Source organism: Camellia sinensis, chromosome 7, assembly GCF_055761805.1.
Source record: "Camellia sinensis isolate YWXY chromosome 7, ASM5576180v1, whole genome shotgun sequence".
NCBI lineage: Eukaryota > Viridiplantae > Streptophyta > Magnoliopsida > Ericales > Theaceae > Camellia > Camellia sinensis.
Genome location: NC_138967.1, coordinates 69324115 through 69339569, shown reverse-complemented (window position 1 = coordinate 69339569; position 15455 = coordinate 69324115). Strand labels below are relative to the sequence as shown.

General features: G+C 37.6%; 1 protein-coding gene across 1 annotated transcript; it reads left to right on the top strand.

The window, feature by feature from the left end:
* Positions 1 to 7081: 7081 nt before the first annotated feature.
* LOC114312119 (protein WHAT'S THIS FACTOR 1 homolog, chloroplastic) lies at positions 7082 to 9032 on the top strand. Its single transcript, XM_082878155.1, has one exon. It carries the CDS (start codon positions 7755 to 7757, stop codon positions 8991 to 8993), a length of 1239 nt encoding a protein of 412 aa, XP_082734281.1. The 5' UTR covers positions 7082 to 7754; the 3' UTR covers positions 8994 to 9032.
* The last annotated feature ends 6423 nt before the right edge of the window (positions 9033 to 15455 follow it).

The window sequence follows — 15455 nt, the reverse complement described above, 5'->3', positions numbered from 1 at the left end:
TTTTCGGGGTTAGCCTCGATGCCCCGCTGACTGACCATGAATCCCAAAAACTTTCCAGATCCTACACCGAAGGCACATTTTTCCGGATTGAGCTTCATCTGGTACTTTCATAGGGTGGCGAAGGTTTCTCGCAGGTCGGCCAGATGATCGGTGGAGAGCTTGCTCTTGACCAGCATGTCATTGGCATATACTTCCATGTTCCGGCCTATCTAATGATGGAAGACGGCATTGACCAACCGTTGGTAAGTGGCCCCGACATTCTTCAACCTAAATGGCATCACACGGTAATGGTAGGTGCCTCGGTCGGTGATAAAGGAGGTGTGCTCCTGGTCAGATGGGTATATCAAGATTTGGTTGTATCCAGAGAAGGCATCCATGAAACTGAGCATTTGATGACCGGCCGTGACGTCGACCAGCAAATCTATGCGAGGGAGAGGGTAGCTGTCCTTGGGGCAAGTTCGGTTAAGGTCGGAGTAGTTGACACAGAGTCGCCATTTACCATTGTTTTTACGAACCAGAACCACATTCGACAACCATCTGGGGTAGTCTACATTATTGATAAACTGTGCCTCAAGGAGTTTGTCTACTTCAGAAATAATAAGGTTATTGCGTTCTGGGTGAAAAATGCGCTGAGTCTGGCGGATAGGTCAGAAATGGGGCTCAACACTGAGACTGTGGCTGATGAAGGAGGGATTAATACCCGGCATATCGGAGTAAGTCCAGGAAAACATGTTGTTGTGTTCAACCAGGAGGGCAGTGAGGTCCGCCTTGGCTTGGGGGGATAGTTGGCTGCCGATCTTGGCAATTTTGGCCGAGTTGGTGGGGTTGACGAGGACTTCGACGAGCTCCTCTACTGGTTCCCTTCTGACCAGCTCGTCTTCATCTCTGACATCGAGTCCTTCAATGATTATAGCCTCCTTCAGCTTGACTTCTTTAAGTGAGGCGACATAACATTCTTTGGCCATAGTCTGCTCTCCCCTCACTGTTCCGACCCCAAGATCGGTGGGGAACTTGATGGCAAGGTGGTAAGTGGATGTGATAGCTTGGAAAGCATTTAGGGCAGTGCGACCAAGGATGATGTTGTAGGCAGAGGGGCAGTCAACAACAAGGAAGGTGAGCAACTTTGTGGTCTACCGTGGGTACTCACCAATTGTGATAGGAAGATCGATGGAGCCGATGGAGGTCACCCGGTCACCAATGAAACCGACCAAAGGGGTTTGAAGGGGAGACAAACTTTCTTTCTTAATCTTGAGCTGGCAGAAGCAATTGAGGAAGATGATGTCTGAAGAACTGTCGTTGTTGACGAGAACCCGTCTGACCTTGTAATTGGAGAGGAGAGCGGAAATGACGAGAGGGTTGTCATGAGGATAACGGATGCCTGTGCAGTCGGCGTTCGTAAAGGTGATAGGATCGGTCCACTGTTTGGGGTGTTTGGAGGGTCGGTCTAATGTGGCAACTTCTTTGTCTAAGCCCTGCCTTATTTTCCTGAGTTCTGCCTGCTGAGCCGACTGGGATGGTCCTCTACAAGCAAGCCCGCCGGAGATAACTCTGATTTCTCCAACTACTAGGGCGGGGTTACCTTGTGCCCGAGGTTACTGTGGAGGGCGATCATGACCTTGGTTAGGCTGTGCTGGCTATCGGGGAGGGGTGCGCCGACAGTTGTTTCTGATGGGTTCGGTCCGCTGCCTCTGCTGAGGGCGAGTATCCGTGAATTGGCTGAGGCGTCCTTGACGAATCAGGCCCTCGACCTGATCTTTGAGGTTAACACAGTCCTCGGTATTATGGCCATGATCTTGGTGAAAACGGCAATATTTGGACTGGTCTTTCTGATTGGAAGGAGTCCGTGATGGTTGAGGCCATTTTAGTGGGTAATCCCGCTGGATCTGATGGAGGACTTGTTCCATGGAGGAGCTTAGGAGGGTGTACCGCTCGAACTGGCCGGGCGGTCGGGCTGGGGCTAACCGGTCGGTTCTGGGGGGTCGGTCAGTGTACTGAGACGTTTGGTTATTGTACTGGGTATTTCTGGTGTCTGAGTCTTTTCTCTTTTCTCTGGGGGTCGGTTTTTTGGTTATAGGATCTTGCCGGGCGGCTAGGGAATCTTCAGCATTCATGTATTTTTGGGCTTTAGAGAGTAGGGCTGCCATGGAGGTTAGGGGGTTTAGAGAGAGAAAAAAGGAAGTCAGATGATCGCAAACCGGCCATGAAAGCTGTAAGGATGACCTTGTCATCGTTTTCCGCTACTTGCAGGGCTTCGGTGTTGAAGCGGGTAACGAAACTGCGTAGCGACTCCCCCTTGGTCTGACGGATGTTGAGGAGTTGGGTTACCGGACGCCGCTGGCGCTGGGCTCCAATGAAATGGCTGAGGAAAAAGTCACTGAGGTGTTGGAAAGTGGAGACAGAGTCGGCTGGCAGTTGACTAAACCAAAGTCGAGCTGACCCCTTGAGTGTCACGGGAAAAGCTCGGCACATGATTTCGTCAAGGAAAGCATGGAGGATCATGAGGGTCCTGTAAGTCTCCAAGTGGTCGACTGGGTCCGTTGTACCATCAAAAGAGTCGATGGTGGCCATTTTAAACTTGGGGGGTAGAGGTTTATCCCGGATGGAGGCAACGAATAGCGAGTTGGCTGTGGTAGAGGGTTTATGCTGGATGTTTTGCATGACCCCTTGGAGTTGGAGCTTCATGGCTCAGAGTTCTGCGTCCCAGAGAAGAATGTTGTCACCACCGGAGGGCAGCGGGGGCTGGACGTTACTGGCCTCTCCTTCAGGGGTTAGTGCCGGGAACGATGGATGTGGGGGTCGGGGTGGTGGATTTATATTTGGGGGAGAAGGTTGTAAGTCATCCAAGTTGGGTGGATTAGGCTGCAGGATAGTATGGCTCGGGGCTCGTTCTTGGTTGGGGGGAATATCTGGGGGTGGTGGAGGAGGCATATGAAGGTTTCTTTGGAGAAGAGCATTAATCAGGGCTTGGTTTTGCTCGGCCAAGCGTTTAATGCTGTTGATGAGCTCGGTGAAATACGGTGGTGGGTTATTTGGATTGGGGGGGTCAGCTTGGTGATTGGGAACATTGGGGTGAGAAGCCATGGATCTAGCCGTGACCATACACCTTGGCAGGTGGTAGGAAAGGGGTTATTGGAGAAGGGCCTCCGGCGACAATGAGCACAACTGGCGCGCGAAGTAAGATCTTCCCACAGACGGCGCCAACTGATGATACAGTTCGTGATGATAGAACGGGTCGGACTGATCCACGCTCCTTAAGCCTATGTCCGAATGACCAAGCCCACCGGAAGACCTGCACACGAGTTCAACGGGGAACGGGGAGTCCCCCAGCGAACCCTCCGACGAGCAAGTTAGAAAGAGGAGTGGAGTATAAAGCGAGATTAGAGATAGAAAGCTTAACCTTCTTCTTCCCTTCAACGTCTGCTTATATCCTCTGGTAATCATTTCGTTGTCCCTTTTGACCTGTCACCTTGGCCGAAAGTCTATGCTGTAACTTACCTTGTTCAGGGTGAGGGCATACTGTCCCGACGGAGAGGGGTTATCTCAATAAATGCTGTAAGGGGCCTTATTAATGGCGATGTACCGTGGCAATAACTTTGCAGATCTTTGTCTGCTGATGTAGCTTGCTCTTCTCTCGCCATGTGTCTTGATGTCATTGGTTCTTATTGCTATGTGGGGTTTTAGAAGTGCTGGGCTTTAGTATTTGAGATATGTATTGGGTCCTAAACGGTGGGCTATAATCTTTATGAACTTACCTATGTCAAATAGTTTTTTAGATTTTTAGAAATTAAAAAAAGTTGATATATTTAACAAGTTACTAAAAAATTATTTTTTTATAAGTAAAAAATAATAACATGAGATTTAATCTTTTTTACCAATAATAAATAGCTTAGTGATTTTTTTAACTTTTTAACGAAAGCTAAACTTTTTTTTTTGCTAAACTTTTTTTTTTTTTTGGGGGGGGGGGGGGGGGGGGAGGGGTTTTGAAGTTTGAAGTTTTTCCCCAAATGCCTCTTACGGTGTTACTTTAGCGTGTCGGTTGTGAGAAAATCAATTTTCCTTCTCACTTTTTCCACCCAACCCTGATTTTTTCCCTACTTTGGAAGTTAATTGTGCAATTGAAGCAACTTAATAAAAGCATTAACTTTGAGAATGCAGGCACTATGAAAGAGTAATTGTAAGAATACAAAAAAATTTATTAAATATTTTATCAAATATCTCATATAGGTGTAAGTTTCACTATGTGATATATTTGGTAAAATTCTTGATAAAAATTTTAGGACCTTTAGTATTTTTTACTATAAAATATCCCCTATATAAGGTATTAACACAAATGTAGTAGAAGATAACACCGAGGCCACGTTTGGACACATTATAAAATAATATTTTTATCATCTTTTATTTCACTATTAGCAATATTTGTATGTGTTTATGACATTATTTTTCGAGTAACGACAGTTCTGCTTTTGGGAATTTGTTTTTAACCGACTTTTTTTTGGTAAACTAAGGCTCGTTTTGACAAATGAGTAAAAAGTTATTTTTAATTTTTAACTTATTTTGGATCATATCACCTTTCTATTCTTTTACATGTTTTTTAAAAAAAAATTAAAAAGTTAACTTTTAACTTGCTTCTCAAAACAATCCTAAGCTAAAAAAGGCAACAAAAGATTATAACTTGTCACTTGGTCAGAAGATCATAAATAATTAAAAACAACAATGACGGAAATTTTAAATTTTTTATCAAAAAATTTACTAAACACTCTGGTTTGGTAGTATTTTTGATAAATTTATTTATTTATTTTTGTATCTCTTGCATTTTTCATAAATAAATATTGAGACTCTAGCCAAAGACCAAGTTTAAATATTTTTTAGCAAAAAAAACATTATCTATCCAATAGAATACATATTTGTTTAAAAACTTACATATCTATTATGCAATCTATCTGTCCAAAATGTCACTTATTTATACGTGTGTCAACTATTTGTCCAAATGTGACCTATTGTATCTAATGTCACCTATCTGTCCACTTCATCACAGTCAACTTTTCTAGTTAATTTTTCGACGACTTTTCTGGTGACAAAAACTTTTCTAACTACTTTTCAATGCATATCCTAAATGAAATTTATAATTCAAAATTATATTTAATTTGCGTAATTCAAATTATTATGCATGATTATTTTTTTAAATTTTTTTGGTGAGTTTTATATATGCTGGAGAAATAAAGTTTTAATTAAACTAAAATATATGGTACACAAAAAGGTGGTGGGGGGAGAGAGAGAGAGGGGGGAAGGTGTACGTGGATTAGGAGCCAAGGTTCTCTCCTTGCAGCTTTGTACTTGCGCTCGTCCTTGCAGGCTTTCGGGTCTACTTTTAGGCCCAATTTTAATAATCCGAACCGTTTATATTTTATGATTTATTCAGTATATCATACCTGTAAAAAATCAAGTTGATCGGATATCAGAAAGCATATGTTTGGAAAACTGTTTATTAAATTCTTTAAAAAATAGTTTTTAGTTCAATTTTTCGAACACATACTTTCTGATATCCGATCAACTTGATTTTTTACAAGTATGATATACTGAATAAATCATAAAATATGAACGGTTCGGATTATCAAAATTGAGCCTAAAAGTAGACCCGAAGACCTGTAAGGATGGACACAAATACAAGAGTTGCAAGGAGAGGATCCTCATTCCGTGGATTAGGGTGTCCCTTGTGATTCAGTTCTGCCTGTGAAAATAGTCGGATCCTCATCTTATGAGAAGAAAGCTTCACTTTTTTAACTTTCAACTTTGAATTGAAATAGTTTTCTTCACACTCACTCCCCATTTAACATGCCCCCTTTTTACCCGTTTCTCTCTCCTCCCTCACTCTCACTACTCCCTCTCTCATTTTCTCTCTCTTCACCTTGGCCTCTTCTTACATGTGTGAGTGTAGCTCCCGAAGTTAGTGTGTTGTCGACACAAACAAATCATGTTTGCCAAACAACCATATATTGGGAATGTGGTTTTAATATCAACAACCGATGATCCAACCCGACCCGATTTTATTTGAAATTTGCAATTGAAATTTATAGTTTAATGAAGATGGCTTACACCTATATAAAGTTCAGTAGTGATATAACTATGAGGCATTATCATGCATTTTTCTTTAGAAATGAGTCTCATATCATCATGTCTTCTGAATTTATTGGATATTGTCTCAGAAACATTAAATCACAAATATATATATATATATTTTAAGCTAATGGCATTTCAATAATATCTATTCTATATATTTTAAGTTAATGGCCATTCAATAATATCTATTCTATAATCCTAGATTAATTGATGGAAATGGTATTACTGCTGTGCCTCAATTTGAGGTGTATTATAAATTTATTTTTATAATCCAAACCATTCATTTTGTAGGGTTTGTTGAGTAATTCATGCCTACCAAAAATCATATTAATCGGATATTAATAACTATATGATCGGATTACATATTTTTATGCTATTTCTCAAAAGAAAAACTTATTGTTTATTTTTTTAGTTATCGATTATATAGTGATTGATATGAAATTAATATGATTTTTGCTAGGCATGAAGTACTCAACAAACCCTACAAAATTATAGGACATTCAGGCCAAGTTTGGGAAGTCCCAAATAATCTATCTTTTTATCTTTTTATTTTTTTTCTATCACATCACATCTTTACTTTTCTGCACATCTTTTCGTAAAAAAATAAAAAGTCCACTTATTTAGGTCATCCTAAACAACCCCTCAATGAATGATATACTTGTAAAATCAGCTTATTAATTTTTTAACTTTTTTTTAAATTACATCACTTTTTTATTTTTAATTTTGCATAACTTTTTTTTATAAAAATTGCATATCTTTTTTTTATAAAAAAAGTTTTTAATTACTTTTCAAAATACGCGAATATCATGACTTAATCATCTCCATTTGGCTCCAAACACATTACAATAAAAAATGATCGGAAGTTCACTATATTTTAAATTTTTATGAAAAAATATATTATATAAAAAAAATAATATTAGAAGATTTATAATGATTTTTTTATTAAAAATCAGGGTTACAAACGGGGCCAAAAATTGAGGCACCAACAACAAAGAACTGCACCGCATTCAAAAAAATTGCAAACCCAAAGCCAAGCCCTAGACGAAATTACCCATTCTCTCTTCATATCAGGTGACATGTCGATGAACAATATTCGCCATACCCTTACCACGAACCTCTCAGTCACATGCTCTGGATTAACACACTCCATTCCATTTAAACAGCTCCATCAGGATGATCAGTACGTGAGCTACCACTACTCCCTTTAGCATTACTGATACGCTGCTTATAAAGTTGCTCTCTTGCACGAAATACAGTTGTCAATGCTTCAAGTGGTTTGTCAAGGGACGATGATGATACCTCCTTGTTAGCTGTTGCTGCTTCTACTACGTCTGGATTTGGTGTTGGGACGCTGTTTTTATCGGAAGAAGAGTGAATTGATTGATCCTCTGATTGTGTTGTTGTCTCCATCATCTTGCTTCTTCTTGGAATCGTTGTTGAAATTGGGGGTTTCTGTATCTTAACTGTAGAGTGGAAGAAGAACCCAGATTCAAAAGCAATTGAAATCGCAATCAAACAAGTTATAAAGCCGCAACCAAACAGACTTCTTTTGCCATCTTCTTCAACACAAACTCTTGCACACTACTTGTTTGATAGTTGGTCTCACAGACATTTCGTCCCTCATTGCCATTACCAAAATGCATAGAAATTTCATGTTCTTGCGCCCACACCAATGTCTTGGATCATCTCTTATTGATAGAAGAGTAAACTGTGAGGGTTTTGGTATGAGCTCATTTGGGAAATCAGGTTATATGAGGGTCCTAATAATGCACAAAACCTGTGGAGGAAAAAGACCCAAGAAGAAAATCTACTACAGAGTCCATGAACTTGACAGAGCCATGGACCTTCAAAAGAAACCGTCAATAATTCTGCAGCTCAAGTCTATTGTCCAAGCCCAGAAAAGCCAATCTCTCCTCCTCAGAGACCTTGAAAAAGAAGTTGGGTTCGTTCAAAAATGGAATTTCATGGCTGTTATTGAGAAGTACCCTACTATCTTTCATGTTAGTGGTGGTAGCAGAGCACCTCCCATGGTTATGCTTACAGAAAAAGCTAAAAAGATTGCGGCTGAAGAAATTTACACCAGAGACCAAATGGAACCCATTGTAGTTAGGAACCTGAGGAAGTTGTTAATGTTGTCGATTGATTGTCGGCTCCCACTGGAAACTGTCGAATTCATTGAATCTGCAATGGGTTTGCCTTGTGACTTCAAGAAGTCTTTGATTCCCAAGTACCCAGAATACTTTTCTGTGAAAGATGTTAATGGCAGAGCACATCTTCAGTTGGAAAATTGGGATTCGGGCCTTGCAGTAACAGCTCGGGAGGAAAGATTGGCGCAGGAAGGGATTCTGGCCGCTATTGGACGTTCAGGAAAGGTTAGAATCTCTAAAGATGGTAACTTCCTGGGTCCTTTTGCTTTTCACTTGAGTTTTCCTGTTGGTTTTAGACCAAACAAGAGTTACCTTGAAGAAGTTCAGAGGTGGCAGAAAATGGAATTCCCTTCTCCATACTTGAATGCGAGGAGATTCGAATCTGCTGATCCAAAAGCTCGAAAGCGAATGGTGGCAGTGCTTCATGAACTCCTTAGTTTAACTATGGAGAAGAGGATGACAGCTGCTCAACTAGAAGCATTTCATTCGGACTATCGGTTGCCAGCTAGATTGTTGCTTTGCATGATAAGGCATCATGGTATTTTTTACATTACTAATAAAGGTGCAAAGAGTACTGTATTCCTTAAAGAGGGTTATGATGGGTCAAATTTGATTGACAAATGTCCTCTGTTGGTTTTTTGGGATAAATTTGTTGCACTTACGGGTAGGAGAGAGATTGATTCTTATATTGGGATGCCTTCACAAATTTTACATGACAGTGTCACTTGATAATATTAGTAATATAAAGACAATTCTCTTTTTCTTGAAGCTCATGCAATTTATTTTCTGTCATTTGTCATTTTATTGCTTGACCTATTGAATGAACAGATCTTGTCATTATTTGAATATTCAGGTAGTTGTGTCCTTTTGTATTTTAGTTCTCTTTTCCAGTCTTATAGTTTCATGAATAAATGAGAAAGTTCCCGAACAAAGAAGAACTAATACATCAAGTTTTGGCATGGATGTTTCTAGAAATTCATGAATGATAATTTTTTTTTTGCTATGATATTTCAAGAATGATTATCTCATCTAAATTAAATCCTTTACCTGAAAACCAAAGCTTACTCTAATACTGGAGTCAAAAAATAAAAGCTTAAACTTGTGCCTTTGTTTGCTTCAGTAACTATATTCTCCACTCTGGTTTGCACTACAACAAAATTAGGTTTTCATGGCATCACATCAACGATATACAATAAATGCACGCCGTAGTTTCTCACTTTTACAACTTGCTTTTTTTTCACGTCGTGAATAATTTTTCAACCACGGCGTGTCTATTGCGTAAGCCGTGAATAGTAGTAACGATGATTTTTTTACGGCTTGCAATGTTTGCCGTAAATAATAAAACTTTCTATGACATGCATATGACATGCCGTTAATACATCAACTATACACGACACACATACGCTAGTCGTGAAAAGTATTGCACTTTTCACAGCGCACACAACGCCTGCCGTTAAAAATATAGTACTTTTTACAACGCACAATTTATGTCGTGAATGGTATGACCAAAAAAAAATAGGCACCATAATGAAATTTCTGGCGCCAATTCGCCAAAATAAAAAAAAAAAATATTAAGAAAAGAACATATACATCGACTATTTGAGATTCTAATCATAAGAGAACTGGTTCGAAGGGTTTCAATCTCTCTTCGGCGGCGATTGACGGTAGACGACTCTGAATCTGAACAAAACCAACTCAAGAAGACTTCTTCATCAAAAAAACCCTTTTTGTCTCTGAAGAAACCAGTGATCGCTCAGACCTCAGCACCAAATCCCTGATCTTCATCTAAAGACGATTCAAGCTCCAAATCGGACTCCCCTCCCACCAATCCTCGCATCAAGCCTGTTGCTTCGAAACCCATGGAAGACGATCAACCCAAGCCACTAAGAAACCTAGATCCAAGCCTGGTTCAGCAAAATCTGTAGGCAAAAGGACTGCGACGAGCGAGACTAACAACAATTAGGAATTGAAGAGGGCGAAGAAGAAAGCGGTGGATTCTGATGTGGTTGTTCAAGAGGAGTCGGCGAAGAAGACTGGTGATGATACGAAGAAGCAATTGTTTCAGAGGCTGTGGAGTGAAGGGGATGAGATTGTGATTTTGAAAGGTATGATTGAATATACTGCGAAAAAAGGGTCTGATCCACTTGCTGATATGAATGCTTTTTACGATTTCATCAAGAAATTGCTGCAGAATATATTTGATCTGTGGTTCTTACTGAACATAAATATTTATTCACTGTGTTTGATATTTCTTTAAACTTGAAATATATCAATTGCGGCTGCTTTGAGTGGCTGAATTCACCTTGAAGTCATGATTTATTTATTTTCGGATTTTAAGTTTGGTGATGATGCTTTTAATATACTTAAGGAAATCCTATTATGTATAGATTTGACATTAAACACCTATTCTGCAATTGAAGAATTTCAGTAGAAATTTTGTATTCTTAGTTTGGGTATGTTTGTGTATCTGTGTTTGCTTAGGTATCTCTATGTATCTCTATTTTGGGATGTCTCCAGCAGAGAAGAAAACTGTACATATATTATTTATACCCCCTGGGTGCTTGATAAAATGCCACTAAGAATGGCTGGTTCTTATTATACTTTTATATTGTTTTCTTGTGGGTGTTTTTTTAATATATATATATATATATATATATCTATATCTCTATACTATTATTAAAAGTGAAAACTCATTTTTCCATGGTTTAAAGCGACAATGGTTTAAAAGATTTTCATGGAAAATTTTCCGCCTAAATAAGCTTGAAACGTTTTCTGTTGATTTTTGTTTTCCATTTTCTATTGTGCTCATACCGAATGCTAAATGTGGAAAACTTTTTCTCGAAAATGTTTTCTGTCCAAAAAATGCAGTGGTGGTGATAGTTACTTATCGCTTCAAATAGCCATAGCTATCATTTTAGTTTGGTCAGTGAGTGAGTTGATACTTGGCATTTCCTTAATCCATTTTGATTTGTAGATTTTATTACATCAGAAAATATAAAAGCCTTTGCTTCATCTTGTATTACATCAAAGAATATAAACTATTTTGTGTACGTCCCCTGTGATGAGTGTCCAACTGAGAAAGATTTTACAACGCACTTCTTTTCTCTACTGATCTTCATACATTCTTAATAGGCTGCGAGTCTTGAAAAGCTATGTCAAACAAGAAGCGAAAATATTCATGAAAAAGAATCGAAGAAAGTTGGTCTCTGGCAAAGGAGGAAGCTGCCAAGTCTAAAGCAGCAAAGGATGTTATGAAAGTTTTGACACTGAAGGTAATATACTATTTTCTCTATTGGTTAAATGCCACACGGTTCTAAAACCTCGACTTATTAATCTTTGAGAATGCCTTTTTTCCTAGAAATGGACAGGACATATGAGCTTCATTAAGCATATCTATATTTTCCAAAAGTGTAGCATAGTGATCCTACAATTCATATATTTAATAATGAGAAGCCTTATCTGTCAGAACTAATATAATATATATCACATGGTAAATTCAAAGTTTTTTATTATATTTTTTGTAATAAGAATAGTTTTATATCACTCTATATGACACATGATTCATCTTTCTTTTGAGTTTATTGCATGTTAAAAGATAATTTCAGATAAAATAACAGTAGGTGTAAAAACACTTAACTTGGGTCTTTTGGCAGAGCGACCCAGATTTGGTTTTTGGAGGGATCACAATTGTCTCCAGAATATTGGGAACAATAGCAAGAGGTTTTGTTCTGGATAAAATGACTAACACAATCCCCAATGCTTTTAAGGTAAGCACTCTTAATGGTTGGCTCTAGGATTACCTTTCTGAATTTTGATTTATTGAATTCTTGCTTTATCATATGGAGTAATTATTTTTCTTGTTCGGAAATTCTCTGTTCAGATGTGTGATCCATGCCAGTTCACCATTCAACTAGTACTTAGTCCTTTAATATTCCTTTTAAATTTTACTTCAGTAAAATCTGTTTGTTGTGGCATTTTAAGTCTTCTTATAATAAACTAAATGGTTGAGTGAATTTCTTATCAACTTTAAAGTAGATGCATGAGTACCTTTATATGAATCTTCAAACCCCAACCTTTGTGACTATGCAGAGCGAAAGGAACATTCTTTTGTTCTTGGTCTGGAGTACATAGTTGTTGACATGGTCTTCAAAAACTTGGCTCAAGTACCAGAATTCTCATTTTTCCTCTCGCACTTATATTTGTTTAAAAATACAATAAAAGAAAAAAGAAGCTCTATAATCATTTTTTTTATTGTCAGTACAATGATAATTAAGTAGAGACCAATTCATTCTTGCACAGATCCAGGATCATGTGAGATGTTTAGGATCACTAAAGATGTGTGATTATGGCTGAACCGAAGGTAGCTTGATGAGGCATCCTTCTGGCTGCTTGTACGGTTGTTTTGGGCCTTCTGGCTACTGTATGGCTGATCTAGCAAGTTTCTTTCTTCTTTTTCTTCTTAGAAGCTTCCGACCAACCATACAACTTTTGGTTAATACCTTCCCATACTATGTTTAGCTCCTGGCAGGGGCTATTGCTGAACAAAAGGGGTTAAAAAAAAAAAAAAAAAGAAGAAGAAGAAAATGTTATTTCAAATCTACCTCCTTAGAAGAACATATTGATAAAGAAGATATTATGTACTTGGCAGTTGTTCTCCATGTGGAAATCTAGCAAGAAAATCGTCAATTATCAATTAGATTTTTCCTTCTGTGTCAAGTTTAAGAGGTTGATGTCGCTTCTCAAGTGCTGTTAATATTTATTCTTTCTCTACTACTAGACATTAAAATGCAACCACGAGTTGATTATTTTCTAAGGTTACTATCAACTGATAAAGCCAGTCCCATTTGATAGGACTTAAGGTTTGGTTTGGTTTGGTTACTATCAATTGATAAATTGGGAGAGTGTAGGAATTTTTAAAGCTTCTAAAGGAAGGATTAGATCAAGTGATTAAATCTAATAATCAACAACTTTCTTCTTGTTATATTGAATCATTTAGTGTGTTTGGAATGAATGGATTTTAACAAATTGGTATTTCAAAATAGGATTTTCAATGTCTGAAATGAAGGGAATTTATTGTGGGATTTGATTTGGAAGAAAAATTAGGCTATTTTGAAATCCCTTAAAAAATGATTGGGTTTCAAAAGAATTAGAATGACTTCAACTTAATACATTTCCTTTGGTTCACAGATTTTTCAAAACATATAAAAACAAAAACAAGAAGTCATGTTTGGCATGTTGCTAGAGGATGTGGACAAAAGTGGTGTGGTTGTGTCAAATCATTAAGAGAATCACCTTAATAATCCTTTAAACCATTGCCGCTTTTCCCCATGAAAATCAGTTCTTCTAATAGATTATAAACTAGGAAATTAAATAATATTTCTCTTTGTACTTTAATTATTCATAAGCAATTGTCTAACTTGCTTTTATTATGCTTTTTGTGATGAATAATTTGAATTCAATTTTAGCTTTTTGGGATGGCATTTATATATAGGATTGCACATAGCTTGTGTATTGAATTGGATTAAAAGGTAAGTTTTTAGCCTAACATGTAATGGCAATATTCTAGTACTGTACCAAATTATATTCTGCAAATCAACTCATAATTATTAATTTAGCTACTTCATAGCACAGCAATTTATACATTTATAATTATATACTTTGTCGGTGAATGTGTTCTCTCCATGAAATGATGATGATTGACACCAAATCCTTCTTTACAATTATATATTTTGGTGGTGATTATGCATTATCATTATATGAAAGACTATCATCCCAGCCAGAGCTGGTAGTGAACTTTCATACCTTGTAATGAGAATGTTGTCCAACAAATGAATAACTAGCGATTTACATGTTTCTTACGCTGTCTATTCTTTTATCCTTGTTGGAAGTAGAGCCCTACAGTTGTCTTTTTCTTCCTTTACATTAATTTCTTATGTGCTATAATAATCGACTTTCTTATGCTACTGTTGTTTCTTCTTTTGTAAAAATGCAGTTCTTGCTGAATGGAAGCTACCTGTCTATGACAATACCATGGGTATAACCTTGGTGACTGCAACCACACGTCGTAATTCATTAAATGTAAGATTTGTGATGTTTATATTGTATTCAGTTAGTAATTTCTAATAGGAAGAACCATGTTGCTTTCTTTTCTTTAACGTGACCAAAAATTGCAGGATTCTCCCCGGCTTTATTTACGTATTTTAGAATCCATATGGATGGATTGTTAAACCTTGGGCCAAAAGTTTTACTCTGACACTGTAATTCATGAGCACTATTCTGCACTATGGACCTAAAAAAAATCTCTATTCTGGACTTGAGTTGTGTCCAAACTCTCAAATTCTACTTTTGGCTTTGTTTATGGTTGTGTGGTTCACCAGGGGTATTCTTAAGCTTATTCCTGGGGGTTAGGAACCCATGTTAGAACTTTACTTGAAGTACATCAAGAAGTTTGCCAGAAAGAACATCTTCCCTGTTCTTTTCAATTGCCTGTCTCATGCATGCCAGAGGAAATTTGTATTAGCAAGTGATCTTGCTATGAATTATTACTGAAATGCAAATGTATTTTTGCTTCAAATAATCAGCCTTTGCCTTTAAAAATGTATGTGTTTGTATTTACATATATTTGATAAGCCCGTTCTTCCTTTGATTTAATGTTTTCAAAGATGACACCTGAAGCTGGAACTTTCTCCACATGAATAGAATTATTTTGGCTTAAGAATATTACGTCAATGAGTTATGTCAATTCTCTAGTAATGAACGAAAAGAAGCTCCTTTTCAACCTAAATTAACAAAATAATTTATTAATGCAGTATGATTTAGTTATAACCAATGATTGCTGGTAGTCGATGCCTTTCTTTTCCAATGCAATAACATGATTTTTTTTTTGTTTTTGTTTTTTTGGTCATTGGCTGAATTTGGATTCCAAAATTCACCACCACAACCTCCTCAACAACATAATAGCGAAGGTATGGCTTTATTCAAATGTCAAGAAATTCAAGATGACATTTGTTTTGCAGAAATGATATTTTGTGTGTTGTTGATGATGCTTCTTCTCTTCACTTGGTATGTGACGAAGTGCATTTTCAGAGCAAGTAGGTTACAGCTAATCAACCATAAAAGATAAAGGCAGGTTTCCCCTATTCATTGTCACTGTCATATCGTGTCCTATTTTCTTGTGTTGGATATGTTAAT

Coding starts and splice junctions, on each gene's coding strand:
- LOC114312119 (XM_082878155.1), top strand. CDS start 7,755: ATGCATAGAAATTTCATGTTCTTGCGCCCACACCAATGTCTTGGATCA.